Source organism: Apis laboriosa, unplaced genomic scaffold (genome assembly GCF_014066325.1).
Source record: "Apis laboriosa isolate Shangri-la unplaced genomic scaffold, ASM1406632v1 scaffold4_cov146, whole genome shotgun sequence".
Taxonomy (NCBI): Eukaryota; Metazoa; Arthropoda; class Insecta; order Hymenoptera; family Apidae; genus Apis; species Apis laboriosa.
The window spans coordinates 2,563,480-2,591,176 of NW_025223501.1; the positions used below are offsets into that span (position 1 = coordinate 2,563,480).

General features: G+C 31.1%; 1 protein-coding gene and 1 long non-coding RNA gene across 4 annotated transcripts in view; one reads left to right on the plus strand and one right to left on the minus strand.

Moving 5' to 3' along the window:
• LOC122717101 (adenylate cyclase type 6) overlaps positions 1–27,697 on the plus strand; it is an 89,441-nt gene that overhangs the window by 58,089 nt on the left and 3,655 nt on the right. The window contains exons 7-18 of the mRNA XM_043940840.1: positions 9,549–9,698; positions 19,008–19,129; positions 20,110–20,202; positions 20,749–20,895; positions 21,833–21,991; positions 22,760–23,008; positions 23,516–23,675; positions 24,345–24,442; positions 24,789–24,873; positions 25,546–25,662; positions 26,636–26,764; positions 27,384–27,622. Coding sequence (XP_043796775.1) covers positions 9,549–9,698; positions 19,008–19,129; positions 20,110–20,202; positions 20,749–20,895; positions 21,833–21,991; positions 22,760–23,008; positions 23,516–23,675; positions 24,345–24,442; positions 24,789–24,873; positions 25,546–25,662; positions 26,636–26,764; positions 27,384–27,622 — 1,748 coding nt within the window. The remainder of the gene's footprint in view (positions 1–9,548; positions 9,699–19,007; positions 19,130–20,109; positions 20,203–20,748; positions 20,896–21,832; positions 21,992–22,759; positions 23,009–23,515; positions 23,676–24,344; positions 24,443–24,788; positions 24,874–25,545; positions 25,663–26,635; positions 26,765–27,383; positions 27,623–27,697) is intronic.
• LOC122717107 lies at positions 10,049–26,759 on the minus strand. Of its 3 annotated transcripts, XR_006347148.1 has the most exons (5): positions 25,529–25,656; positions 20,066–20,230; positions 12,941–13,132; positions 11,718–12,866; positions 10,049–11,537 (listed from the first exon to the last, which is right to left on the minus strand). It is a non-coding gene; the product is annotated as an uncharacterized LOC122717107 (long non-coding RNA). The 3 variants fall into 3 exon arrangements; XR_006347150.1 differs by lacking the exons at positions 20,066–20,230; positions 25,529–25,656 and adding an exon at positions 26,641–26,759; XR_006347149.1 differs by lacking the exon at positions 20,066–20,230 and having other exon boundaries at positions 25,529–25,644.

Genomic DNA, 27,697 nt, shown 5'->3' on the forward strand with positions numbered 1-27,697 from the left:
AAATTTAAAAATACGAGTGTATTGTAAATATTTCTTCTTTCAGGGATAAGAGAGCGTTGCAAATATATGAAAAATTCAATATCGAAAACAGGGAAGAGGCAAAATAAAACGAGCATTCATTTTCCCGTACGGAAGAAGAAGAAAAAGAAGAGGAAAGGAAGATGTAAGAAGGGGATGGGGACGAGGGTGATCGCAATAAAAAAACGGAATAAAACAATGCGATGAAAAGGGCCTTCACGAATTCGTACGAAAAGAGGAGGAAGGAACCCGTTTAAATTCTCAGGGTGAAGCTCGGCAAACGAGGGGCGGATGAAACTGGGGCACTATGAATTTCAAGCCGATGAAAAATGAATGATCCCCTCCTGCGGGGGACGAGAGAGGGTTTTGCGGTTCTATAGAAAACATGGAGAATCATCGTTTTACGATGAAAAATCTACTAGATATTTTCTTTCACGATCATCGCTCGATTTTCGTGGGGATAAAAAAAGAAAAAGAAAAGGGAACGTAAGGAATAAGAATAAAAATCACTTCTCCAATATGATTCTTTTTACATTCGGATTTTACGTCTTCTGAAATTCAAATAACGATAATAATTATATCAATTGGATTATCAATTGAGAATATAATGTAATAACTAGTAATTACTATATTGTAACTATATATTGTATATATATTGTAACTATCATAAACTGAATAAAATGAAAATCTGAATACTGAATTGTAATTCAAATTTTATGAATTTCTAAAATTAATGATTATACTTAATTTTCCACCATTTCCTCGTATATATGCGTGTATATGTGTATATATATATATAATTATTTCAGATTTTAATTTTAAATTAAATTTAAGAAATTATAATTCTGTTTTTTAAAATAATTTATTATTCATTGTCGGTTTAATTGAAAATTTCAGATTTTAAGAAATTAATAATAATACTGCTTTCAATCTAGATTTTATAATAACGATTTAAATTTTCCAGATTGAAAGGAAAATAAGAATTAAAAAAAAAAAGAGTAGAATAAATTTTTGGATTGGTAAATTAATTCTGAATAGGAAAGTATTTCTACTCGCAAATTGTTATCGGAACAGTGATTGACATAAATCACTAGAATTCTTGCTTCCATACGTTGAAATTACTAAAAACATTTCAATGGAAAAGAATTGGACTGGAAGATTTCATTTTTCGTTCAACGTTCGATCAATAATACGCGATAATTAATTGAAAAAAAACAAAGTCGTAACAAATCGCGACCAATCAAAAACTACGACAATCGATTCTTTTAATCTCGATAATAACAATTTAAAAATTTTACGTATCGATCGAAAAATATCACCACACTTTTTTAAACTTCTTCTTCATCAAATGTGTATTTCAAAATTTCTTCTAGAATCTTAAAATAATAATAATAATAATAATAATAATAATAATAATAATAATAATAATAATAATAATTTTATCACACCAATAATAAAAATTGAATAATTGAAAAATATTCTTATATAAATTTTTCTCTCGCCTTTTTTTCCCCCTAAACATTATTTATCACATAATTGAGAAAACATTCCTATCTAAATACAAATTTAAAAAGAAAAATAATAAAAGGTTAAGAGTCATATTTCGATAATTTCATCCTAGGGAATTATTTTACGCGCCAAAATACAAAAATAAATGATGTCTCGCGTATCAACTTAAAAAAATTACATTATTCGGTTAATATACGAATTCGAGAAATCAAGCGTGAAATAATCAAGAGGGAGAGAGGAAAGGGGAGAAGAAGAGGAAAGAGTAAACAATCCAGGATGATTCGCGACGATTTACTAGGGAATTTTTATCGGACGAACTGCAAACGAGGAGGAGATGGAAAAATGTTATCGTAAAGGAGGCCGTGAAAATCGAGATATCGTGGAGCGGGTGAAGCGGAAAATTCAATTGCCGTTTCGAGACGTGGGTTGCCATTGGTCGAGCTCAACCGGAAATATAATCGGAAAGGAAGCCGTCCAAAGCAACGAGACACCGGAAATTCGTCTTATTCTACGCGGTCTTCGATTTTTCTTCATTCTTCGTCCTTCTTCTCGTTATTCGAAAATATTCTAAGAAAATATATAATTTGAAACGATGAATCATCTCTCTTCAAACGGAAAGATACGAAAAGGGAGGAACAATTTCTTTTATTTCCAGAATTTATGAAGAACAAAAAAAAAAAAATATAAAAAAAGACTCAAGTTTGTGGATATTATTAAAAATTTCCTCGTTTTAATATTAGTTTTCCAGCTACATCGGAAAAATAATTAAAAATATATCTCTCCACTTTTTCACCGGCCTCGTTTGAATTATTAAAACTCGTCGAAATTATTTCACGAACCTACGTAACTTTACTATATATGTATATACACGTAGCGCGAAATTGAAGGAAACGAAACGTGATATCTCGATTTGAAAATTTTTCACCAACTTTTCCACAAATTTTTATTAAAATTTTATCGTTATCGAACATTTTCAATATCCAATTATTGGAAATAATTTTCCACTCGAAAATGAATAGTTAATATTTATATCCGATTAATTACATTTATAATATCGATAATCATCGATTACAATTACAATTAATGTAATCGCTTCGTATTTTATCATTTATATTATTCTTCGCTCGTTTCTCTCGCGAAAGATATCTCTCACGGATTAATAACCAATTGTACCGACTTGACGACGAGATAAACGACATTTTTACGATATTAACCGTCCGTTTACAGTTAACGCGAGACTGGTTAATCCCATCAGGGAAAGGACTAATTCCAGCCAGCCTTAAAATCGTGCAAACACTCCGCCCTCTCAATTTCTAGCCTCATCTCTGTCCGAAGTACTTCGAGTGTAATTAAATTGCCACTTCAATTAAATATTACCGACATTATTAAATGTTATGACTGGATAATCGAATCGAAGTATCGAATCCAATTTACTCCATCCATCTTTGAAATATATATATAGGTAATTTCTTTCCATCTATTTCTCCCTAAAATTCCCTAGAAAATTTTCTTCCTTTTTCTTTTCTTTTTTTTTTTTAGTTACTTTAATCCTCTTAAGCCCTTCCTTTTTTCATCCTCTCTCCCTAATATTTGATATTTGAAAATGGAAAAACAACGGATGAAATTCTCAGCCAGGATTTTGAAATTTTGAGAATTTTCAGAATTTTGCCCGAGTGTAAAAATTTGTATCTAACCTGAGTATATGGAATTTGAGAGATAGAGAGAGAAAGAGAGAAAGAAAAAATATTTTTGCACCTATCGAACTTCCTTTTGAAATAAAGAAAAGAGAGGTTTATTTGAGAGGAAAGAGAGCACAGTGAAATTCGATTATCTATCTTCTTTGAGAGTATAGGAATCGCAATTGAAAATGTGCTTTGACTCTTGTGCGAAGAATCGCGAAATCTAATCATCCCTCCCTCTTTCCTTTCAAGATCTTCGTTCGAAAATTAAAGGCATCGTGAGTTTCAATTATTAAAAAAGAAGAAAAAAAAAAGAAAAAAAAATTAAGGATACGAATGAATCCACGGATAAAATTTTGATTATTCATTGCTGACAAGTCTCGATTTTATAATCGTCAAAAAAGAAAAGAAAATTAAAATAAAACTGGACAAAAAATAATCAACAATTATCCATATTGAAGATTAAAAAATTTCATGCCATTATACTTATATGAGATTGTCAAAAAAGAAAAGAAAATTAAAATAAAACTGGACAAAAAATAATCAACAATTATCCATATTGAAGATTAAAAAATTCCATGCGATTATACTTATATTCCATATAAGATCGTCAAAAAANTCTTCGTTCGAAAATTAAAGGCATCGTGAGTTTCAATTATTAAAAAAGAAGAAAAAAAAATTAAGGATACGAATGAATCCATGGATAAAATTTTGATTATTCATTGCTGACAAGTCTCGATTTTATAATCGTCAGAAAAGAAAAGAAAATTAAAATAAAACTGGACAAAAAATAATCAACAATTATCCATATTGAAGATTAAAAAATTCCATGCGATTATACTTATATTCTTATATAAAATCGTCAAAAAAGAAAAGAAAATTAAAATAAAACTGGACAAAAAATAATCAACAATTATCCATATTGAAGATTAAAAAATTCCATGCGATTATACTTACATTCCATATAAGATCGTCAAAAAAAAAAAAAAAGAAAATTAAAATAAAACAAAAAATTATCCATATTGAAGATTAAAAAATTCCGTGCGATTATACTTATATTCCATACGAGATAAAGGTATTAAGTTCGAATATTTAATTTGCGTTAATTCGAGGGAGGGGGAGGGGAAACCCACGACGAATAATAATCCGACAATTTTAGTCCAATTATCAGCCGCCTTTGAGATCATCCAATTCGGACGGCGTGAAATTCATTTTGCTTCTCGCGGTGGTAAAAAAAGCCACCAGCTGCGGAACACCCATGAAATATTAGCGGAATATTTCACGCAACCCTCCATCCACCGAGCAACTTCGCAAAAGCTTCCTGTATTACCACCTTTTCCCAAGATGTCTAGCCGCGTTAACTCGCTTTCAAATTTTACTTTCAAATTTCTCTCGGTCGTTATACGCTTAAATTCGGGAGGAAAGAACTATTCCAAGCTTGCATCCGTTCAGAGGTGGAAACCACCTCTTGATACTCAACGATCGATATTGCGTGGTAATTTGCTCACGAGTTTGCAAATTTTATCTTTCCACGAACTTTCCACGAATTCGTCACGAACGATAATTTTCTGTTTGGGAAAAAAAAAAAAAAAAAAAAAAAGAAAGGAGCTGAAAAAGGAGTAGAAAATAATTATTCAATCGTTTATATCTCTGTACAAATGATTTTCATAAATACTTGTTTAATTACGATATAACTCGATAAATAATAATTTCCTTAATAATTTCTCATTGTACAATAATTGAGCGTATTATATTTTATACAAGCTTTGCAAATTTTTCTTTGAATGGAGCAAGCTTAACAAGACAAGCTGAATAAGTAATCCTTTAGATAGTAACGGTTGAATAATCTAAGTCGAAATTCAAAAGTGGATACGAAATGGGGGTGGTCCTTGTGCATAATAATCGGAGAATAATTCAGAGAATTTTAAACATTCACACAGTCGAACCTTTGTTAATCCCCTTTCGTTCGTAATTGTAGAGATAAACGGGTTATTTTAATCATTACCACTATCGTCCGTCCATCCATTATTTTCTTGTTAAAAAAAAAAAAAAAAAAGAAATGAAAAGACGAACTAACCGATTAACAATAGCGCGAGAAAAACATCTGTTCCAAAATCCAGTTTTAAAAAATGTTACAGAGGAGAGAGAAAAAAATTTCCCGAGTTTGTACAATAAAATATTCCATTGTTTTTATTTAAACATAACAAATATTGGAAATTCTATGATATTAATAAAACCACGTAATAATTTTTAAATTTTTTTACCAATTTTTCTATTGTGATAAACGAAAAAATAACGTGGCTTTGTTCGTCGAAACGAATTACATTGTTTTTATTTGTTAACAAATTTATTTAACAAATTTTAAATTTTATATTTATCTATAGACGGAGAAACATCGAAATTTTTGAATAAATTTTAAACACGAAATAAGTCGTTCTATATATGTATATACACACACACATAAACAAGTGTGTATTTAAAAAAAAAAAAAAAAGAGTGGAAAAGGAGAAAGAAAAAATTAGTTGGAAAGTGGAAGAGCATGAAAGGGATTTGAGAAATCCTACAGGTGGTTGCGGATCAATTCGTCTGACCGACGATCGTTAGAAATATACGTGCAAGTTTTGCGATTAGAAAACTTCTTTGATAAATTTCTGAACCGTGTTATATTTTATATAACCCTCGTCGAGAATAAAATTCAAGCTTCGTAAAATCCATTTCCTTTTTTCAATACTTTCCGTTTGCGATCTCGTAAATTTATTCGTAAATTTTTTTGCAATTTCGTCGATTTTTTGAATTTCGTATGTATTTCTATATTACACTCTTATATTATATTTTATACGATTCAATTCAATCGTATAATAAATTCTAAAATTTTTCACGCGTAGGAAAATTCTTCCGTCGAAATTTTTCTCCAATTTTTCTCACCCTCTTTCACACGCTTTGATTCCAACGTTTTTTAAACGTTAAAAATTTAAAGTTGGAACGTGGTAGTATTAACCGTCGTGGAAAATTAATTTTGTGCGATTAGCGAGCTTGCGTTCGAACACTTGTCTAAAATTTGGATTGTGCTTGTCGCGCCCTCTATTATCGACTGGACTTATTAAGTGATAATTGTCAAGGATGCTCTTTCAAACGATCCGAACAATTCTATTTCAATTTGCATGTACAATCCGAATTTTTCTGTGTGATCAATTAAAAATCGAATAAAACGTCTTTTTACAATTTTTTATTAAACCTAACCTATTAAAATTCTATTATATAATTCTATTATTCTATATCGATAATAAAGTTGAATGTTAAATGCAAAATCTTGCAAAAATTAAAAGATGGTTTACATTGCATTTAAAGTGAATATCTGGATTTAAAGTGATTCTTGATTCTTCACTGGATTTTCTGTAATTAGGATATTTAAGATTTTGATCAATAAAAGAAATGTCAATTTAAAGGAATGAAAAAATGTGGGATTAGATCTTAAAGTAATAATTCATTTTTATTGAAGTTTGAAGATAAATGTGAATATCAATTTTTATAAATAAATCGTTGTGAATTTTTGATACTCGTGTTTGAAAGGGAAAAAGAAAATTACTATCGTGCATTTGATAAAAGTGATGGGATGTTTCTAAACCAAATTACATTAACGTAATTAAATTAACATTTTCCCTTGCATACCATAAATTTATTGAACCCAGTTTAATTCATTTACATATATTTATATTAAATTAAATTTCCATATTCCATACGTTCTGGATTTCTGTAATTCTCGCGGTCTAAATAACGCAATTTATATTCCATTAGTTCCAAAATTATCAACACTTATCAATCTAATTAAATTAACCAATTTGTTCCAAAATTGATTTCACATAACAGCCATTGATTCCATTTTGATTCAATTGGTTCAATTTAGAAATTTCCAAATATTATAAGTTACTTGAATTTTTGAATTTCCAAAAATTTGTTTATGTTAATGAATTGAATAAAAATCGAATGAATAAATGCATGATGATATTGAGATCAATAGATAAATTTTAGAAGAAAAAATTAATTGAAAAAAATTAATTGAATAAAATATTCTAAATATTTTCAAATAAAATGATAAAATTTCTAAATTTCCAATTATTCTCGATCAAAATATTAAAATTTCTTAATTTTCTAAATATTCTCAAATAAAATTTCTAAATTTTCAATTATTTTCAACCAGAATAATAAAATTTCTAAATTTCCAATTATTTTCAACCAGAATATTAAAATTTCTAAATTTCCAAATATTCTCAAATAAAATTTTTAAATTTCCAATCATTCTCAACCAGAATATTAAAATTTCTAAATTTCTACACATCCTCTATTTTATTTTTAAATAAAATTTCCAAATATTCTCAAATAAAATTTCTAAATTTCCAATCATTCTCAACCAGAATATTATAAAATTTCTAAATTTCTACATATCCTCAATTTTATTCTCAAATAAAATTTCCAAATTTCCAAATTTATTCTTAACCTAATAAAAAATATAAAAATTTCCAAATATTCTCAACAAAAATGCTAAAAATTTCTAAATTCCCTTATCCTCCAAACGATCGCATCATTTTCACTCACACCTCCCATATACACGATCGAATACACGAAACGAATTGACCCCAAAGTCAATGAAAATGTTCCCGTGAAAGCGATATAGACGTAAAGGTCGGTCGACGTCGAAATGGAAATCCAAAGGAAGCATCACGAGTGGTCTGCAACGTCCAACGATCCAAAAGCGACGGCACGTCAAAGAGATACGCGTTTGTGCAAGTGTTTCCTGCACCGGCACCGCCACGGTTTAATTAGAGTGGGCTTTGCAATTAGTATGCTATCGTGTATCGAACTGCTGCCAACTTCGTAAACTCGATAAACCTCTCCTTTGACCGGTACGGTGCTTACTTTTCGCCAAGGAAATTTCGGCCGGCACTCAGAAACTGTCCCGCCTCGCGCACGGCCTGCCATGTAAATAAGTGTATGCATATGCAAATAATTCTTTTTAATTATTTTTGAACCGGGTTGTACCAACTTTTTCTTTCTTTCCTTTCTTTTTTTTTTTTCAACATTACAATTTTACACGCTCTTCTTGTCGATATTTTTATATCATTATATATATATATATGTAAACGCTCGTTAATTTCAAATTTAATAATAATTAACAAGTTAATTTGCAAATTTGTTACGCTTGCTAATTTGTGAAAAAAATTATAATTTTATATTTTGCTTGTCTTCATAAATCATACATAAATCGTTATATTTTAAATTTATTAGCGTGTCGATGATTTATTTGTGAATTTCTTACAAGCTTTTGAATATTTATTTGATATCTTTTTCGTCACGATTTTCTTTCACGTTTCTTTTCTTTCTTTTTGTATTTAATTATACTTAAATTGTACGATCTTATAAAATTTGAAAAAATAGGAATACCTATTTATTATTATGGCGTAATTTATAAATAAAACTATTATTTTTAAAAAATTTAGTTAAAGTAGATATTTATATGGTGAACCATTAATATTTATCATCTATTATGTCATTATATGATTTGATTCCAGACACGTTTCATTTAAAATAAAAATATGAAATAATTTAATGATTGATTCACGAACATCATATTTTTTATTTTTTATTATTATTATTATTTTTTTTTTTTCGTAAGAAGGGGAAAAAAGCACAAAAGCATATCCATTGACCCGTATCTTCATGTAGGGTTGTTACGAGATGTTGTACGACGACCCACTAAAAACCCCTCTTCGTGCTCTTTTCTTAATATAGACTCCCATGAGTTGATGATATCGTTACTTGGATCTCCTCTAAATCTATATTGCCCAAATGTACAATTCGAGGTAAACTTTGTGTTTCTTTGATACAAGTTTTCCACTATTTCTTGTTAATTGGTCTTTTACTTTTGTATTATAAAGTACATCAAGATGTAAGAAAATAAAATATCTGTCAAATCTTTCCAATTCTAATAGAATTTGTCATCAAATGTTATTATCTTAATTAAAGTAAATATATTCATTCAGCAAAAGTTTTCCACTTTACTTTTTACTTTTCCTTACTTAAATTTACTTAAATTAACCTTTTCTTTTTTTTCCATGGAGTATATTCACACGTTTAATTATTATTTAATTATTGAACGAAAGTTTTTCTTTTTCTTTCAAATAGATTTTTTTTTTCCCCTTATAAGATATTTATCAAAATACTTATCGAATCTTTCAAATTCTTAAGATACATCATCATTGTTTTTTTTTTCAACTATTTATTTTTTAAGGGAAATATTTTTTCCCCTTTTTAAATTATTACAAATTTCTATCTTCATTTTTACAGTTACTAAGCTCCATTGTGGTTGTTGGTGGGACGAACATGGCCGGAGTGTTGACGCATCATCCTCGAGAACTGGCGCAAAGACAAGCCTTCCTGGAGACTAGACAATGCGTCGAGGCTCGTCTAACCACTCAGAGAGAAAATCAGCAACAGGTACTTATATGTGTATTGTATAAATGCGTATATGCGTATTAATCTTATAGAATTTCACTATCGATGACCACAAATCACTATATTTCCGATTGTCCGATCGATAAATCAACTTAAATAATATATCTCGTGAATTCGATAATTACAGAAAATTTTGGAATCGTTAATTTGTCTGATAGAATTAATTTATTTCGAATTTGTCCAATATTTATTTTTTTTATAAATTGTTAATTTATCCGAAATTGTAAATTTAATTAATTTTTAAAAGTTAAAAAATTTTTTTTCTTTTATATATGATAATTAAAACGGAAGAGATTATTGAAATGTTTTCAATGATAAATTAAAAAAAAAAAATCTATGTTCGTTAAATTAAAATACATTGTTCAAAAGTGTTATTTGATTCAAAACTTCATTTTGGTTATTGGAATTTTCACGAGATAATCGTTAAAACCGAGAAATTTTTATTTTTACACGGTGAAAATTGCTTCTAACAAAAAGTTATGTTTGATATGAAAATATGTAAAAAAGTATTGCACAAAATTCTGTCGACCTATCGATAAATTTCACCGAACGATTTTTCGCAGTTTATTTTCGTTAAATCATAAATTTTAAATATTTAGTCTCGTAAAAATTCAATTTCAATCAAGGATAGGAATTATTTTCATGGAAAATCATTTTCCTACAGTTTATTCGTATTACAAAATTTTCAAATTTTGACATAAACATTTGCAAAACAGATCGGAGAAAAAAATTTTCTAACGAAAACGACTTTAAAATTAAAAGCAAAATTATTTTAAAAAAGATTAAAAAGATTAAAAAGATATATGTATCTCATACAAGTATCTTTATTTAATCTTGGTATTAATTAATCAATCTTTAACATAAGTTTGATAATATAGTATCTAGGAACATTGAAATTACCAACTTAGAAAATCGACTAGTTATCAGTAACGTATTTAAGGCCGAGTTCGATAGAGAGTACCTAACCAAATTTTGATCATTAAACCTTTTGCACATGTAGGTCGATAATTAATGCACTCTCCCAATTGTTTATTAATATAATGGACAACGTATAGCAAACTGTCTCTGCAATTTTCTCTCTAATTATTATAACATATATATATATATACTCCATATCCATATAGTCGATCGTATAATTCAAAATTATGTCAGCGCAATATTAAGTTGCTCCAAAATTATTTTGGTGAATAATTTCCATAATAATCAACTAGTGGAGCGAAGTTACGAAAATATACAGATATTTGAATATTAATGGATAATAGATTTAAGAATATTTGGGAATAAATTATATTTTTTGATTTATAAAAATTTTAGGCGTGCATCGTCGAAATTTTGGCAATGGGAAAACATCACATGCAGATAGATACGAATCGAGGTTTCGTAAATAGCCGTAGGGTTTTCGTTACGGTTCAACAAATTTTCCATTTAACAACTGCTGCGACCCAAAGTCCCTAGATCTCTCTATCTCGCACGAGCGACACGAAAAATTGATGAAGATATCGTTATAAATTTTTATCAATTCTCATCGTACAATTGATACGATAATACATGATGAAACTGTCGACACGTAACACTCCTATTTCGACAATCTTTAAACGCATTGCAGAAGATCTCAAATATATAATCGATTGTGATCCTTAGTTTTCGAAATATTTGCAAAAAATGATTGCTAATACTATATTGAAATTGCTAATACTATATTGAACTTATATACTATATTCCATGAATTTTTTGGGATTCATAGAATGCGAAATATAAAATAATACTTCACCGAAAGTTAAATGATAGACACCAAATGGACAAATCCATGATAGATTGATTCTGGAAAAGAAAAGAATGAAAAAAAATGTTAAAGTTGAGAATGAGAAAGAGAAGATGATGGTTGTCGAGTTAAGAGAGTATTTAACCAAATATATAAGGAGAATAGAGAGGCAGGATCTGTGGGGTTGATAAATAGAGCCTGGACAGTGGCCTAACGTTATCGTAGCGGGTCACAGATACCTGATTAAAGTGCACAATGGGCCAGGTCACGGGTAGAATGTTGGCTGGGATTATAAGCGATGCCCGATAACTCGGTATCTTTAACAAACTTCCACCGTTCTTAATGGAACCCAGCCGCTAAAAATAATCTGGTCGATTAATCAAATCGAGATAGGAGATATGCACTTTCATCAAATTTCTTCATCCTTTCGTTTAATGTAGAATTCCACTTAATGCTAAACTTTAAATAGTTCATTAATCTACGATCTTTCATAGATACACATATTCTTTCATTGTTTATATTTTACAAAATTTGATTAATATTAAACTTTTGCTAATATACATGTATTAACATCTATCTATTACTACAGATGAAAGTGTAAGTTGAGAATTTGATTAGATTCTCTATCATCATATCGAATTATTATATATAGCTTCAGTATATATAGTTTCAATTTCATATGAAAAGTAATCTTGGTATGGAAGTAAAATGGAGAAACTTTATTGTCGTGTTCGTGTCCAGTATAGAAACCTTAAGTATTTTTGAACTTATTGCCCTTAATCCCTCACAATATGGGACTAGGTGAAGTATCATCTCCATTCGTCTATGACTGCTTGGTAGTGGGTCAGCAAGTTGTCATGAATACCAGTATTTTGTAAAATTTCACCTAGTTTGTTAGAAAGTCTCTCCAGTAATGTTTCACTATTCCAATGTTTGACTAATTTTTACTATTTTCTTTTTATTCATTATTTTCTTCTGGAAAATCCTTTTATTAATATTGCATTTCATTTCTTGATCAGTATATCAATTCCTGCAGTAATTATTTTTTATCCATTAAAGGATTTCTTTAATAGTTTTAATATCTCTCATAAATTAAGCAATAAGATCTGACCAATTCCTGACCAATTCTCCCAAATCAATATTTTATCCTTTTAATAATGTTTCAATGTATCTCATAAGTTGAGTTACATTCAAGTCTGATCAACTTTTGTACTTATCACTTTTTACTCATTATTTATTCTTTGAAAGATCTCTTTAATAATATTAATATCTCTCATAAATTGAGCAATGTTATATTCCAATTTCTTCACTTCTTGTCCATTTACTTGACTACCTTTAATAACGTTTTAATATATAAATTGGATTATATTCTAAGATCTAATCAATTGCTGCAATAATCAATTTTCATTCATTAAAAGTCCATTAATCATTCTTCGCAGGATCTCTTTAATAATTTTAATACCTTTCATAAATTGAACATTATTCCAAGGATCTGATGGACCAATTCCTCCATTAATCACTTTCTGTCCACTAAAGTTCCATTGCTTTAGTAAATCCCTCTAGTAATATTTCGATATGTCTGTATTTCAAAGTCTGACCAATTCTTCCTCGTTCCACTCAGAACAGATATACATTACGTATAAATGTCATCGACCTGCAACGTATAAAGCACGAAATTAACGTTTCAATTTTCAGTTAGGACAGTTCGCGTTTCATGCAACCATCTACCAACGATGACGTTCTAACGCTTATTTACAAACGAGAGTATGTCTAATGCAGAGAAATTACCGCGTCTGATAAGCACTAAGAGTAACTGATAAGCGTAATACCGCACTATTCATTACAGTTCACGTCACATCATAGGCGACCATGTTGCCACTCTTTGGGACACGATTTTAACGCGTAATTTCCTAACCTGCGAGAATCCAAAGCTTGGAAATTTCTGAAGATTCTGGACCCGAAATTTTATAGGAAATTTCTAGAAAAATTCAGAGATGAAACAGGTTATAAAAAAAAATAGGAGGGAGGGGCGGGGTAAGATCGACGAATTAGAAGATCGATTTCTCGCGTTCTCGCGAATCGTTCTCTTAACGAAATGAAATTTTGCTGGGATGGCGGGGAGTGGAGATTCCAAATTAAAGTTTTTCGCCGGTGAAAGCTTTCCAATCTCGTCCGGTGGAATAACAAAGACAGGCCGGTTGCTTTTCTTCGTTCGAACGAGAACAATAATTGGACTGGCAAATGTGATTCACCGCGTTAAGGAAATTTTCTCTTAAAGGTTAAGGAATATTTTTTATCGGCATTTCAAGTATCAAGAAGAAGTTGGCGAAGAAATTGGGACGTTGAGAATAAAAGGCTCATAGAATGATAAATTTAGTTAAAGAAACCCAAGATTGAAGAATTATTAGAAGAAGTTAGTGCGTAAGAAATAATAGGCAATTATTGTATATTTATTATAGGAAAGAGAGAGAGAGAGAGAGAGAGAGAGAGAGAGAGAGAGAGAGAGAGAGAGAGAGAAAGAGTGCAAACATAAAATAAGATTTTCATTCACGCGTAATTTATCAATTTAAAAATTTACGTTCCAATTTTCACGCAACATTGTTGACGAAGTAAATTCATGAAATTTTTTCGCTCCCTGAATACACAATTTTTATCCATCGATCTCCACTCTATCCGTTAGACGCGATAGAACGAGCGATATTTCATTCCACCACCGTGATCTTTTCATCTCGCAATTTATCTTAGAAATATTTCCATCAAGGGTATGAAATATTCAAAGATGATCGTTATCCCGAGCAACTTCGGTTTCTCCCGTTACGCTAGCTCGCGTAGAATCTGAAATTATAGCGGCCCTTTGCAACGATAATTCGACGCTGGATAAATCGATCGGTCTCCCGGATACAACAGGTTGCACGCATATGTATCGCGATTTCCCGAGGCGTCGCTGATCCGATCATATGGATCGTGTTCAAAGCTTTCCAACTCATGTACCGCGTATATTCGAATTGATTGTGACGGAGAGTCGATTGATTAGTCTCACCTCTTTCGAGTCTCACGACTCGACGCATTCGATTCCTTTGGATTTACATTCGACGTGGATGGATCGATAACGGGAGAAGGAATTAACCTGTTTGCTGGCGAGGACGAGATATCTCGCTCACGGTGTCGCACTAACAACGTCTGTTGGAATATTTCGTCTATGTCGTCGCGCAAAACACATCGCGACGTGGAATATTTCAGTGGCGTCGCACTACCAATGTTGCATCGCGGAATATTTCGTCAATGGCGTCACGCTATCAATACCGCGAAATATCGCCGGTGTTAAACGAAGAATATTGCATCCATGGCGTCGCACTATAAATATGGCGGAATATTTCGTCGGTGATGTCGCGCCATCTATATTAAATCGACGAAAATTTCATAAGTGGTATAATAAATATTACATCGCGGAATATTTCGTCAATGGCGTCATGCTATCAATATTACATCGCGAAATATCTTGTCGCTGGTGTTAAATGAAGAATATCGCATCCATGGCGTCGCATTATCAATATGGAATATTTAATCCAAAGCGCTACCAATGTTGCATCGCACATGGTATCGCAAAAAATATTGCATCGCGGAAAATTTCGTCAGTGGCGCCGCACTATCAATATTGCATCGCGGAATATTTCATCAATGGTGTCATGTTATCAATACCGCGAAATATCTTATCGCTAGTGTTAAATGAAAAATATTGCATCCATGGCGTCGCATTATAAATATGGCGGAATATTTCGTCAGTGACGTCGCATTATCAATATTAAATCGACGAAAATTTCATAAGTGGCATAATAAATATTACATCGCGGAATATTTCGTCAATGGCGTTGCATTACCAATGTTGCATCGCGGAATATTTGAAAATGGCGTCGCACTATCAATATGGAATATTTAATCCACAGCGTTACCAATGTTGCATCGCACATGGTATCGCAAAAGATATTGCATCGCGGAAAATTTCGTCAGTGGCGTCGCACTATCAATATTGCATCGCGGAAAATTTCGTGTATGGCGTCACCCTATCAATATTACATCGCGAAATATCTTGTCGCCGATGTTAAATGAAGAATATCGTATCCATGGCGTCGCACTATCAATATGGCAAAATATTTCGTCAGTGGCGTCGCATTATTAATATTAAATTGACGAAAATTTCATAAGTGGCATAATAAATATTGCATCGCGGAATATTTCGTCAATGGCGTCGCACTACCAATGTTGCATCGCGGAATATTTGAAAATGGTATCGCAAAAGATATTGCATTGCGGAAAATTTCGTCAGTGGCGTCGCACTATCAATATTGCATCGCGAAAAATTTCGTGTATGGCATATGCTAACAATATTGTATCGCGAAATATTTTATCGATGGCATTAAATGAAGAATATCGTATCCATGGCGTCGCACTATCAATATTGCATCGCGGAATATTTCATCAATGGCGTCACCCTATCAATACCTCGAAATGTCGCCGGTGTTAAATGAAGAATATCGCATCCATGGCGTCGCACTATAAATATGGCGGAATATTTCGTCAGTGACGATCGTCGATTATCGTCGTCAGTCGCATTATCAATATTAAATCGATGAAAATTTCATAAGTGATATAATAAATATACATTCATAATAAACATAAATATACATTCATAATACATCAATAATAAATATATATTGTTAAGTGATATATAATAGATATAATAAATATTACATCGTGGAATATTTCGTCAGTGGCGTCGCACTATCAATATTGCATCGCGGAATATTTGAAAATGGCGTCAGATTATCAATATTGTATCGCGAAATATTTTGTCCATAACATTAAATGAAGAATATCCATGGCGTCGTACTATCAATATGGAATATTTAATCCACAGCGCTACCAATGTTGCACATGGTATCGCACAAAAGATATTGCATCGCGGAAAATGAAGAATATCGTATCCATGGCGTTGCACTATCAATATGGCGGAATATTTCGTCAGTGACGTCGCATCACCAATGTTGCATCGTGAAATATTTTGACGTCGCACTATCAATATTAGATCGACGAAAATTTCATAAGTGGCATAATAAATATTATATCGTAGAATATTTCATCAGTGGCGTCGCACTACCAATGTTGCATCGTGAAAAATTTCGTATATGGCATCGTGCTAATAATATTGTATCGCGAAATATTTTGCCAATGGCATTAAATAAAGAGTATTGCATTCATGGCGTCAGAAAAGATATCACGAAAAATTTCATCAGTGGCGTCACACTATCAATGTTGCATCGCGGAAAATTTTGGCACGGTACTAACAATACTGTATCAAAATATCTTGACAACGATCTTGTCGACATTAAATGAAGAATATTGTATCCATGGCGTCGTACTATCAATATGGTTGAATATTTCTTGCACAGCCAATGTTGCGCTACCAATGTTGCATCGCGGAATATTCCGTCAGTGGCGTCGCACTATCGATACTGCATCGTGGAATATTTCGTCAATGGCGTCACATTATAATATTATAATATTGCATTATAATATTGCATCGCAGAATATCTTGTTTAGTGTTGCACAAAAGATATTGCGTCGCGGAAAATTTCGTCGCATTATCAATATTGCATCGCGAAATACTTTATTTAAAGCGTCGCACAAAAGATATTGCATCGCGGAAAACTTTGTCAGTGGCGTCGCATGATAAACATCGTGGAATATTTTGTCAATGGCGTCGCGCTATCAATATTGCATCGCGGAATATCTCGTCCATAGCGTTATATGCGAAATATCTCCCATAATATTATACGGAATATCTCGTTCGTAATTCATTAAAAATGTTGCATAACGGAATATTTCGTCAGTGACGTCGCACTAAAAATATTTCGTGTATAATATCTCACGAAAGATATTGCTTGACGAGATACACGTAATTTTTTTCTTCCCTTTTTTTTTTAATTAGTCATAGCTTTTAGGGATTATGTTTGAATAATTTAGGATTATTTTTTTATCGAGATAATGCTATTAACTTTTCTTTTTCGTTCATACAGAAATCCGGAATCCTTTCGGTTTTAAAATTAAAAAAAAGAATTTTACGTAATCGAATATTTCATTGAAATTAGAGAAATATTGATTGATGATGATCTATCTGCAGGATATCGTAGTGTGGCATAGAAATAGAAACGAAATAGTATACGCGAAATTTATGCAGATTAGAGGTCTTGAAATGAAAAATAAGAGAACAAGAACGGTTATGACAAGCTACGATCACGCAGTTTGCTCGTTCAGTCTACGAACGACCTAAAGCTTGCTATGTAATTTCGTGTTAAAATTCACAGAAAAGGCATTCGAAACACGTGTGGATCAATCGTTTAAATGAAAATTTCAAATGGTATTACTATTTGTTCAAAAATAATTAATAATTTCATTGTTCAAAGAATTAACAAACTAAAAGCAAAGTAAAGCGAAAAGTAATAAAATTAGCAAAAATTCTTCTTCGATTCGAAACAGAATATTAAAAATTCGAAAATTTAAAAATTAAAATTCTAAATCGAAAATAGAGAATTGAAGTAGAAGAGAAAAAGAGAGGAGGAGAAAAGAGAGAGAGAGAGTAAAGAACTTGAAAAATTAAAAATTAAAATTCAAGCAAGTTAGAAATTCTTTAATATTCAAACGACGAGATGAATGGTGTCTTGAGTATACGGATTTATTAGATTCACCGCAAGTTTCCGACATAACAACATGGTTAATTAACCAGCTGGTACAAATACCAAAGAGAATTCAAAACGGTATGTATCTGTTAATACCGACAGATCAGCTTGTCGGAAGGCTTGTGCTCTGCATGTTAATGAAATACAATGTTGAAATCGAAATATTCCTCTCTAGAGATACACTCTCAAATATATTATTGAAACCGTGGAATAGCTTCAAGATCCTTTGTCTTGTTGAAATATTAATTAAATTAAAAAAAAAAAAAAAAAAAAAAAAATTAAAATATACTTCGTACATACATCATAAACACATATTTTTATGATATATTTTTATAATACATCTCGAAAAACAAATAAAGGGAAGGGAAGAGAGAAAATAAATCATCGATACTCAAACTTTTACAGAAAAATTTAACTTGTGTTTCCAAACGATTAAAACAATTTATTTAATCGGAAAAATTTATCAAATTCTTCATTCTATCTTTCGAGAAATATCTTTCGACGATATATTCGTGTGAAATATATCGTATAGACGTTCTCCAATTCTGCTTTAATATCCTGTGATCAACCGGAAGTGTCCTCGAGTAAGACGCAAAGGCACGTAAGATGGAGAGAAACCGGTCAATTTTGAAGCAGTACAGGGAGGGAGGGGAGAAGCAATGAATTCTCAGGTGATGCGAGGAAATTGCATTCCCTTTTCTCTACCTGTGAATCGCCGTTGTACACAACGGGGCGACGATGAATTTTCCATGATTTTTTTTTTCTTTTTCTTTTTTNTTTTTTTTTTTTTTTCAGGAAAGGCTTCTATTGAGCGTGCTGCCGCGCCACGTAGCCATGGAGATGAAAGCTGACATCGCGGGGAAGCCAAAGGATACCATGTTTCACAAAATTTACATTCAGAGGCACGAGAACGTCAGGTGAGGGCAAAATATCCTGATACAACGATATAGTATGTATGTATAAAGGCGTCGAGAGTATCGAGTTTCGTTTGTCGAGCAGAGAACTGTTTTATCTAATTGTTCTTTTCGGACGCGTCGATTTCCAAGTTTCAAATATTGTTATAGAAATTTTTCAAGTTTGGAATTTTAGAAAAATTTTGGAAAAGTAGATTTGCCCGCGTTATCCTAATTCTTGAGTAGATTTAGAAGTAAAATTTCGAAAATATCTTATAAAGGTATGATAAGGTATATATATTTTAAAGGTATAATATTCTATTGAAACAAATCAAACATATTATACAATCTTCAATCTTTTTTAATATTCTACGACTACGAGTGAAATTTTGGAAAAATCTTGACAATAATACTCGAGAAATTTTCGAATTGCACACACGTATATAATATCCAATCCCTTTAGATCCATTTGGACGTGAATGGAATTTCGAAAAAAAAAAAAACCTCTTAACAATAATATTCGAGAAATCTGAATAATATTAATGAGCAGCTCTTTCAAATCTTTGTAAGGATTTTTTTTTCAAAATTTTTCGAAGCTTAAAATATCAAGATACTTTGGAAAGAAGAAATTGAAAGAAATTATGATTTCGATATAACGAATAATAAGGAAGATCGAAGAATTGTATTTGTAATGGAAGAAACATATAATAAGTAATCATACATGATAAATAAACGAGATATATACAGATATAATAGGGGGGATGAATATTCGGTGAATTATTATGCGGTATATGCGTATAACCAGGCCAGCAACTGAATATTCAGCATCATTATGCACCAGACTGGTGCACGCGTCTATCACACGTTAAAGTAACACGTATCTGCCACTCGAGTCTCGTTAAGTCGCACGACGTACACCTAACGAATTCTAATTAACATCGTGACTTAAATACCACTTACCGGAACCTAACCGAGAAGAATACATCTTGGTAATCGTTTTCCAGCATCCTGTTCGCCGACATTTGTGGATTCACTTCCTTGTCGGATCAATGCACTGCCGAGGAGGTTGTCAAATTATTGAATAAATTATTCGCCTGGTTAGTATCGTTGTCCATAGTCTATATTCTAGATTAAGAGGAGTTAATTCTTTTTCCCGTGTTATTAACGATAATATATGCTTGTTGTAAAATTGGATAGAAAATTTATTGAAGATTCGATTCGATATTTATATTTGTATTATGCTCAACAATAATTGCACGACAGTAAGTTTTATCGTGTAATCATTATTCGATAATGATAATTGGATATTTATGCATTTACGTGAAATTTGAATGTACAAAAATGTAGGGAACGCACGTAATACGCAAAAATATTAAAATTATACGTATTAATGTATTCGAGGAATAAAATTCAAAATTTATTTATCTTCTATATGCACTCGACGTTAAATAATTTGATAGACAATAATTATTGGAAATTTTATTTCCTTTCCCTTATAAATAAATAATTTAATCCTCCCTTTTAAATTATTTCTAAATTGCCAAATGGATATTATATAAATTTAATTATTTTCGCGAATATTGAAAGAATGTGAATAATTTTAATAAATAACAATTGTTAATGCGAAATGTAAATTTTCGTAGCTTCGACACACTGGCAGCTGAGCACCATTGTCTGCGAATCAAATTACTCGGTGACTGCTATTATTGCGTCTCCGGACTTCCTGAACCGAGGCCAGATCACGCGCGTTGTTGCGTGGAAATGGGTTTGGACATGATTAGCGCCATTACGTGAGTCTTCTGTCCTACTAATTTTCTGATGCATCGAATTCTTTTTCTTTCTTTTTTTGTTATTTTTCTTTTTTTTTTTCTGGTAGTCCAACGCGAACCATTCCGTTTCCTCTCTTCTAAATTAGCGAATTAGCACCTGATCCAATTTCCATTATTCGTAATTAGCGTTGTGTAAAAATAACGATGCACGATAGAAGAGTAACATATGTTGAAATTTTGAACAAAGCGATAAGTTACTAATGTTTCTATGAATATTTTTTTATCTAGAGATGTATTATTTCTTTTTACAAAGAATTCACGTTTCGTAATAGTCGTTATATATCGTCATAAATCGTTATGGTATTTCTCGATCTATTCGTCTTCGAAACACGAGCACAAATGGCACTTTATTCTCGAAGGAAATCATTTCTTTGACGGAACTTAGTGTTTTTCAAAAGCAAACCTATAAACCGGAGAATTCTCGTCTCCGCGGGCTACTTTCATTTATTGTTTCCTGCTCTTAGAACTTTCCCTAACCTTTTTCCGGTCATTTCGTCGAAAATGCGACGGAAGCGCCTCGATGCGGCGCTTCCACTAAATAAAAACCATTTCGTTTTGAAACTCTCTATAGTCACGAAAAAACTAAAGAAACTTTTGATCAAATATGATTGAAGAATGAATATTTAAATATTTTTTTCGGTTAAAATATTTGTGGATTATTGGAAAAATTTTTAAATTTAAATTATAAAAATATAGCACTCCAGTGTATAAATAAACTAATCAAATAATTTCGAAAATGACAATGAAATTTATAATTTCTTCAAAGTTTATGATTTATTTACAGTTTATATTTTTTTTCTCCCATACTATTCAGCAATATAAATATAATCCGTAGTGTAATAATCTCTACAGGCGTTATTTCTAAAACAATCGATTCTTCTTTTCTCCTCTTATATAGGCTGTATCGAGAGGTGGGCGCAGTGAACGTGAACATGAGAGTGGGAATACACACTGGAAGGGTTCATTGCGGGGTTCTTGGCTTGAGGAAATGGCAATTCGACGTTTGGAGCAACGATGTCACCCTGGCCAACTATATGGAGAGCGGAGGGATACCGGGGTGAGTTTTTCCTTCTTTCTTTTTCTTTCTTCTTTTTTTTTTTTTTTTTTAAAGAAAATTTTCATCCGATTTCAAGCGAATGTTGAAACGAGAGATGAAACATTGAGCGAAATATTTTTGTCGCTTCTTTTTCTTTCGGGAGGAAAAAAATTCTCGAAACGAAAAAATCTCGAAAACGAGGAATTCGAATATTTATCGCGAAATATACGCGACGGTTCGTTTCGCTTCTTTCTTTCTTTTTTTTTTTTGTTTCCTTTTCGAGAGGGATAACGAGATTTAAATTTTTAAACTTTTGATTTTATTTTACCGTGAAACTTGATGAAATTTCATATCTGTTAAATATTCCGTTTCATCGAGTCGTGAATAACAGATGCATTTTATCGAATGTTCGATTTTTTTATTAAATGAAAATATACGATAAGAAAATCCTTGCGATATCTACTTATTTATAAGAAATATATTTTTATAATGTTTCTTGTTGATTTCTTTTATCAACAAATTACACAGTATCAAATCACACAAGATACAAAACTTGAATTCAACTTTTCCAAAAAATTTAAAACTATCCAAAAACGAAAGATAAATATTTCACCAACGACACTGTTTCTTTTGATAATAATAATATCAATTTATGAAAACGTCGGTTTAAAATTAATTCTCGATAATTTCATATTAATTGGAATCCATTTGAACGTTCAATACATTTTTAAAATTAAATCTCTAGAGATGTAAATCTTCATTATATGATTCATTATAATTTCTCCATAGACGAGTCCACATCACGAAAGAGACCCTGGACTGTCTGGATGATTTCTACGAGGTGGAAGAGGGTCACGGGGGTGAAAGGAACGCGTACCTGAAGGAGCACAATATCAAAACGTACCTAATCGTCCCTGGGGATACGTGCAGGGGTAACATACCCTCTTCAGGATTGAGAAAGGGTTTGCCCGCGAATGGGAACGTGTCCAAAGAGATGAGGGTGATGGGGCACGGGTCTCAACACGGGAAACAGAACAAGTGAGTGATTCATCGTTATTCCTCTCATTCCATTTTTAATTTCTTCCCTCGAAAAAAAAGGGAAAAAAATGTGAAATTTTTGAATTATTCGAGATTCCGATATTATTCAATATTTTTTAATGGGAATTGATGATAATTTGTTTTGGATGATGAATTTTCAAATTTGTAATTTTTAAATTACGAAGTTTGTAATTTTTTAGATTAAAGTTTTGATCAAAGGTCGGGGTAGCGATAGCCGCATGGCGGTGCCTGCTCGTTTTTAATTTGTGTTAAATTTAGTTATAAAATAGGTTAGTGTAGGTTATCATCTTTAAATAAATTATATATAGAAGTTGAAAATGATTTATTTGCAAGTTAAAATTTGTGAAATCGTGAAATTTAGAAGAGATAAGTTATCTTATAGTTTTTAAATAAAAAATTAAAATTAAGAAAATAAACAATTTTTGATAAATTTTTTTTTTATATCGAATCTTTTTTTTTTTACATCGATTGTTCGTTCTATAATAGATTAGGCTTTGGAGAGACGACAGAGGCAAAAAAAGACCCTGAAGACGAGGTGAACGAGTATCTGATGAGGGCGATCGATGCCAGGAGTATAGATCAATTAAGAACAGAATATTGCACTCCTTTCATCCTAACTTTTCGTAGCCCCAATGTTGAGGAGAAGGTAAACTTAAATTCATTCAATTTTAAAAATACAATTAGCCTTAAAATTATTCGAATCTGAGATCGATATTTCACAAATTTGTTATCTTTTATTTTAATTGTATGAAAAATTATATCTCAAAAATTGCATATATAAAATATTCAGGCAATCATATGCTTTCTTGAATAATCAGATTAAATTAAATCAGTGGAAAATTAATACAAGAGAATTTTTTGCTGGAAAGGAGTTAACTAAGGAAAATGATGCATAAGGTCCATATTTATCTGAAAACAAATTTCTAAAACTTAATGAGTTTGTATGCTAATGCGTTTTAACATTTGTGTACATTTGTAGATTTTATAACCAAGCACAAAGACGATGTTTATTAAAATTTATCTAACGATTTCTTCGATTTAAAGATTGTATTACTGATATTTTTTTGTCTCTATTCACACACAATTATTTATTCATCTATTAAAAAACTTCAAAGCTTTGCATTCTCAACATTGTACAATATTTTTTTCTATATTACATTTATATCCATTTTTTCACCAATTTTCATCCCGTTTTTATCCTTTTTCATTCAAGACTGAATTTATAATATTTAAGAATATTTTTATTTATTTATATTAATCGTATTCGTATATACACGATTGCGATTGTATTGTATTTTTAACTTATCTGTTATAGTATTCACGTGAAAGGGATAGAATGCTGTCAGCATATTTCGTCTGTTCCGGTTTCGTGTACATGGTGGTCGTGATTGCTATAGCAATCACTCTATATGGGTAAACAAGACAGTTTGAATAAATTTTACTTTTTCTTTTTTTAACATTTTTTTTTTTTCTCCTCTGTTGCAATCTATCAATCAAACCGACTCTCAGTTAATTCGTCGTATATTTACTTCATCGATCAATTTTTTTCTCATGAAAAAAAATTTCATTTGATCCATTTTCGAAAGTTTTTAAAAGCTTATATGTAATATTAAAGTTATTATTTAGATAAAAAAAATTAATTAATTAATTTCGATCAATAATTTAATATTAAATTCACTTCAGAAATATACACACAAAATTTTTTCAAATTCAAGTAAAAAGGAATATTTAAATTAAAATATAGAAATTATTTTTTTAGGAGTGGATATTTTTACACATGTGTAATTGTGAGCATATTGGTGATTGCGATAATCAATGGCATTCTATTAGCAGAAAAGAACGAGGTAAGATTATTATTTAATTATTCGCATCCTATGTTCTACAATTATGCATATTATAAATCTTTCATTGTATCGAGTGACTAACGTCAATCCATTGACTGTTCATCGTACATAAATGATTATAATTATCCACTAGTAACTCATTGCAGATTACAAATGATTATATGGATATAATATAATACACGCATCATTAAATTCTCGATAGTTATGTATATTCATATACCAGTAATATCTAATAATTATCAAGAAATTTTAAAACAAAATTTTCCTCCAAAGTTTCCTTTAAAACAAATATTCCATTATGCACATTTATGCAAACGCGTTATTTCCGTATAACCTATACATGTATCAAATATGTATTAACGTAACGAAAGGATTAATCAAGCGAATTTCATGTATTGCGAGGAATCTCCAACGCGACTCGATCGATCGGACTAACTCTTTGGAATCTTGCCACTTCCTCTTAACCTTGAATCCGTGGCAAAATTCCAGGTCAATGCTGAGGCCATCGATTCTGTCTTGACCATGCGTTACCGCCAATTACTATAGTTATGCATACTAATGCATACACTTCAAAAAAGAAAAAAAAATTGAACTTAAAAAAAAATACGCAAAATTAAAAAAGAAGATTTTTTTTTAATCAGATGGATTTACTTACAATTTCTGTTTCTTTAGACAGTGCCACAGTGTCTTCGAGATTTTGCGGTGCACGTATTCGAGAATCGTGGAATGGCACAAGCTCTGGCCACGTGTGTCGTGTTTCTAACTTTCGTCACAGCATTGTCGCCACTGGTAAGCTTAGCATAGTTACTACCTTCAACCAATAACGAGTAATAACGTACGATTTACATTATTTGTAAATATTCGCCTTGAATTCCAAGCACGATGTTTCTTTTGTGTCATTTGTGTTATTTACGTTTCTGATACGTATCGTATCTTGTACTATTACGTATGTATACAAATCAACGTTTGTTTCTTCACTCCAATGTCTTAATTCAATAAACGATATTCATTGAGAACTACTGTAATTCGTCAAAATCTGATGGAATCTCGTAAAAGATATTATTATGATGAAATTCACATGAATGCCTCATCAATCATCATCAAATATCGAATATATGATCGATATTTTTTAGCCATCCATCATCGATGAATTCATCAAGATCTATCGACTTAGAACAACACGTGAATAGCTTTAACCTATCGACGTTTTTGCATCGTTATACAGAGTGACTTCAAGTATTTTTTATCATGATTAAATTTTCGTAAAAATATTTTTCGAAAATATTTTAAAAATTAGCAAATGGTAAGAATTTTTTATTCAAAGAAATAATTGAGTAATTGAAAAGAAAAATCTTTTCACTTTTCTTTTAGAAAATTTAATTTTAGTTGGTAATATACAATAGAAAATAAATTTAAAATATCGATAGTATATATATAATATAAATGTAAAAAGTTTAATCAGATTAAAATAATGAATCAATAATTTAATTTCGCTGATAACTGAAGAAAAACAAAATTTGCGATAAATAACTTTCAAAATTGACTTTCAATTTCATTAATATCTCGAAGATGTCGTTATAAGATTAATAATAAATTTGCGAACACTCTTTATAAGATTAATCTGAATAAGATAACATAGACCGTGTAACGAGCTTTAAGCAACTGATGGATCATTTTTTTCCCGAAATAATCCTACGTTGAAACGATTCAAGAAAGAAAAGAAACAAAGCGATTAGTCTTCATTCGTTTCTTTCGATTGCAGCTTACGTTGGAAGGTGGCCGTGTATGCGGAAATGGCACTTTGTTCACCGAGTGGCCTGATAATTCCAGCGTCACTTTCCAAAGTATTGACACGCCCGTCAATGTTTGCTATTACACCGTTTTCGCTGACGTAAGTACCGTATGATCGATTCGACTCGAATTAACTCGAGATTAACTCGATATCTGATGGATGCTACTAATGGATCTTAGGCCGCGTTCCTAAGACGCGTGACGTGCCAAAATTATTTCGATTACGTTTCGATTACGTTTATTAAATGAATTTAATGGTATATCAGAAATAATTACATATATATTATACAAAATTTTTCATATGATAATTCGGAATAAAAAAATGATATTATGGTAATATCAAGTATAAATATTGCATCAAATATAAATATTTTGCGAATTTTTTCTTGATTGCTCGATTGTTTGTATTTTAAGTTTTTAAAGTCATAATTAAACACAATAATTAAGCGCGCACTATTGTATTTAATAATTAGTAAATTGATTATGATCTTGTTAAAAAGATGATGAATCCAAGTTAAGCTTAAAATCTATTAAAATCTATTATTCTACCTTGATTTAAAGCCAAGCAGCTTTTCTTAAGCCAAAATGGTATTTCTCAAGTCTAAATTAACCACAATCAGAATTATTTAAGTTAAACAAAGCTGACAATGCATCGAATTTACTCAAATTTAATTTATTACATTCTGGTTTATTTATGACAAGCTATGTATTAATTGTAGCTTTTCCCAGTACTGGTGATGCTAGTCATGATAACCTGTGCAGTCTATCAAATTTTAACGTCGGTATTCAAAGTGGCTATACTAAGCTTAGTAGTTGCTTGCTACTTAGCTATCAGCATCTATGAAGCCGTACACGAGAGAGACGTGGAATTGACTGGAAGGTGGCTGGCAGGTGTTCTGGTAGTTTTCTTTATGACTTGCTTGATTGCCCATTCCCAACACACAGAAGCTACTTATAGGTATCTATTGTACTTCATTCATTCAGTTGTATAATATTTTAAAAATTTAATTTTTTTTTCTACTTGAAGAAGAAA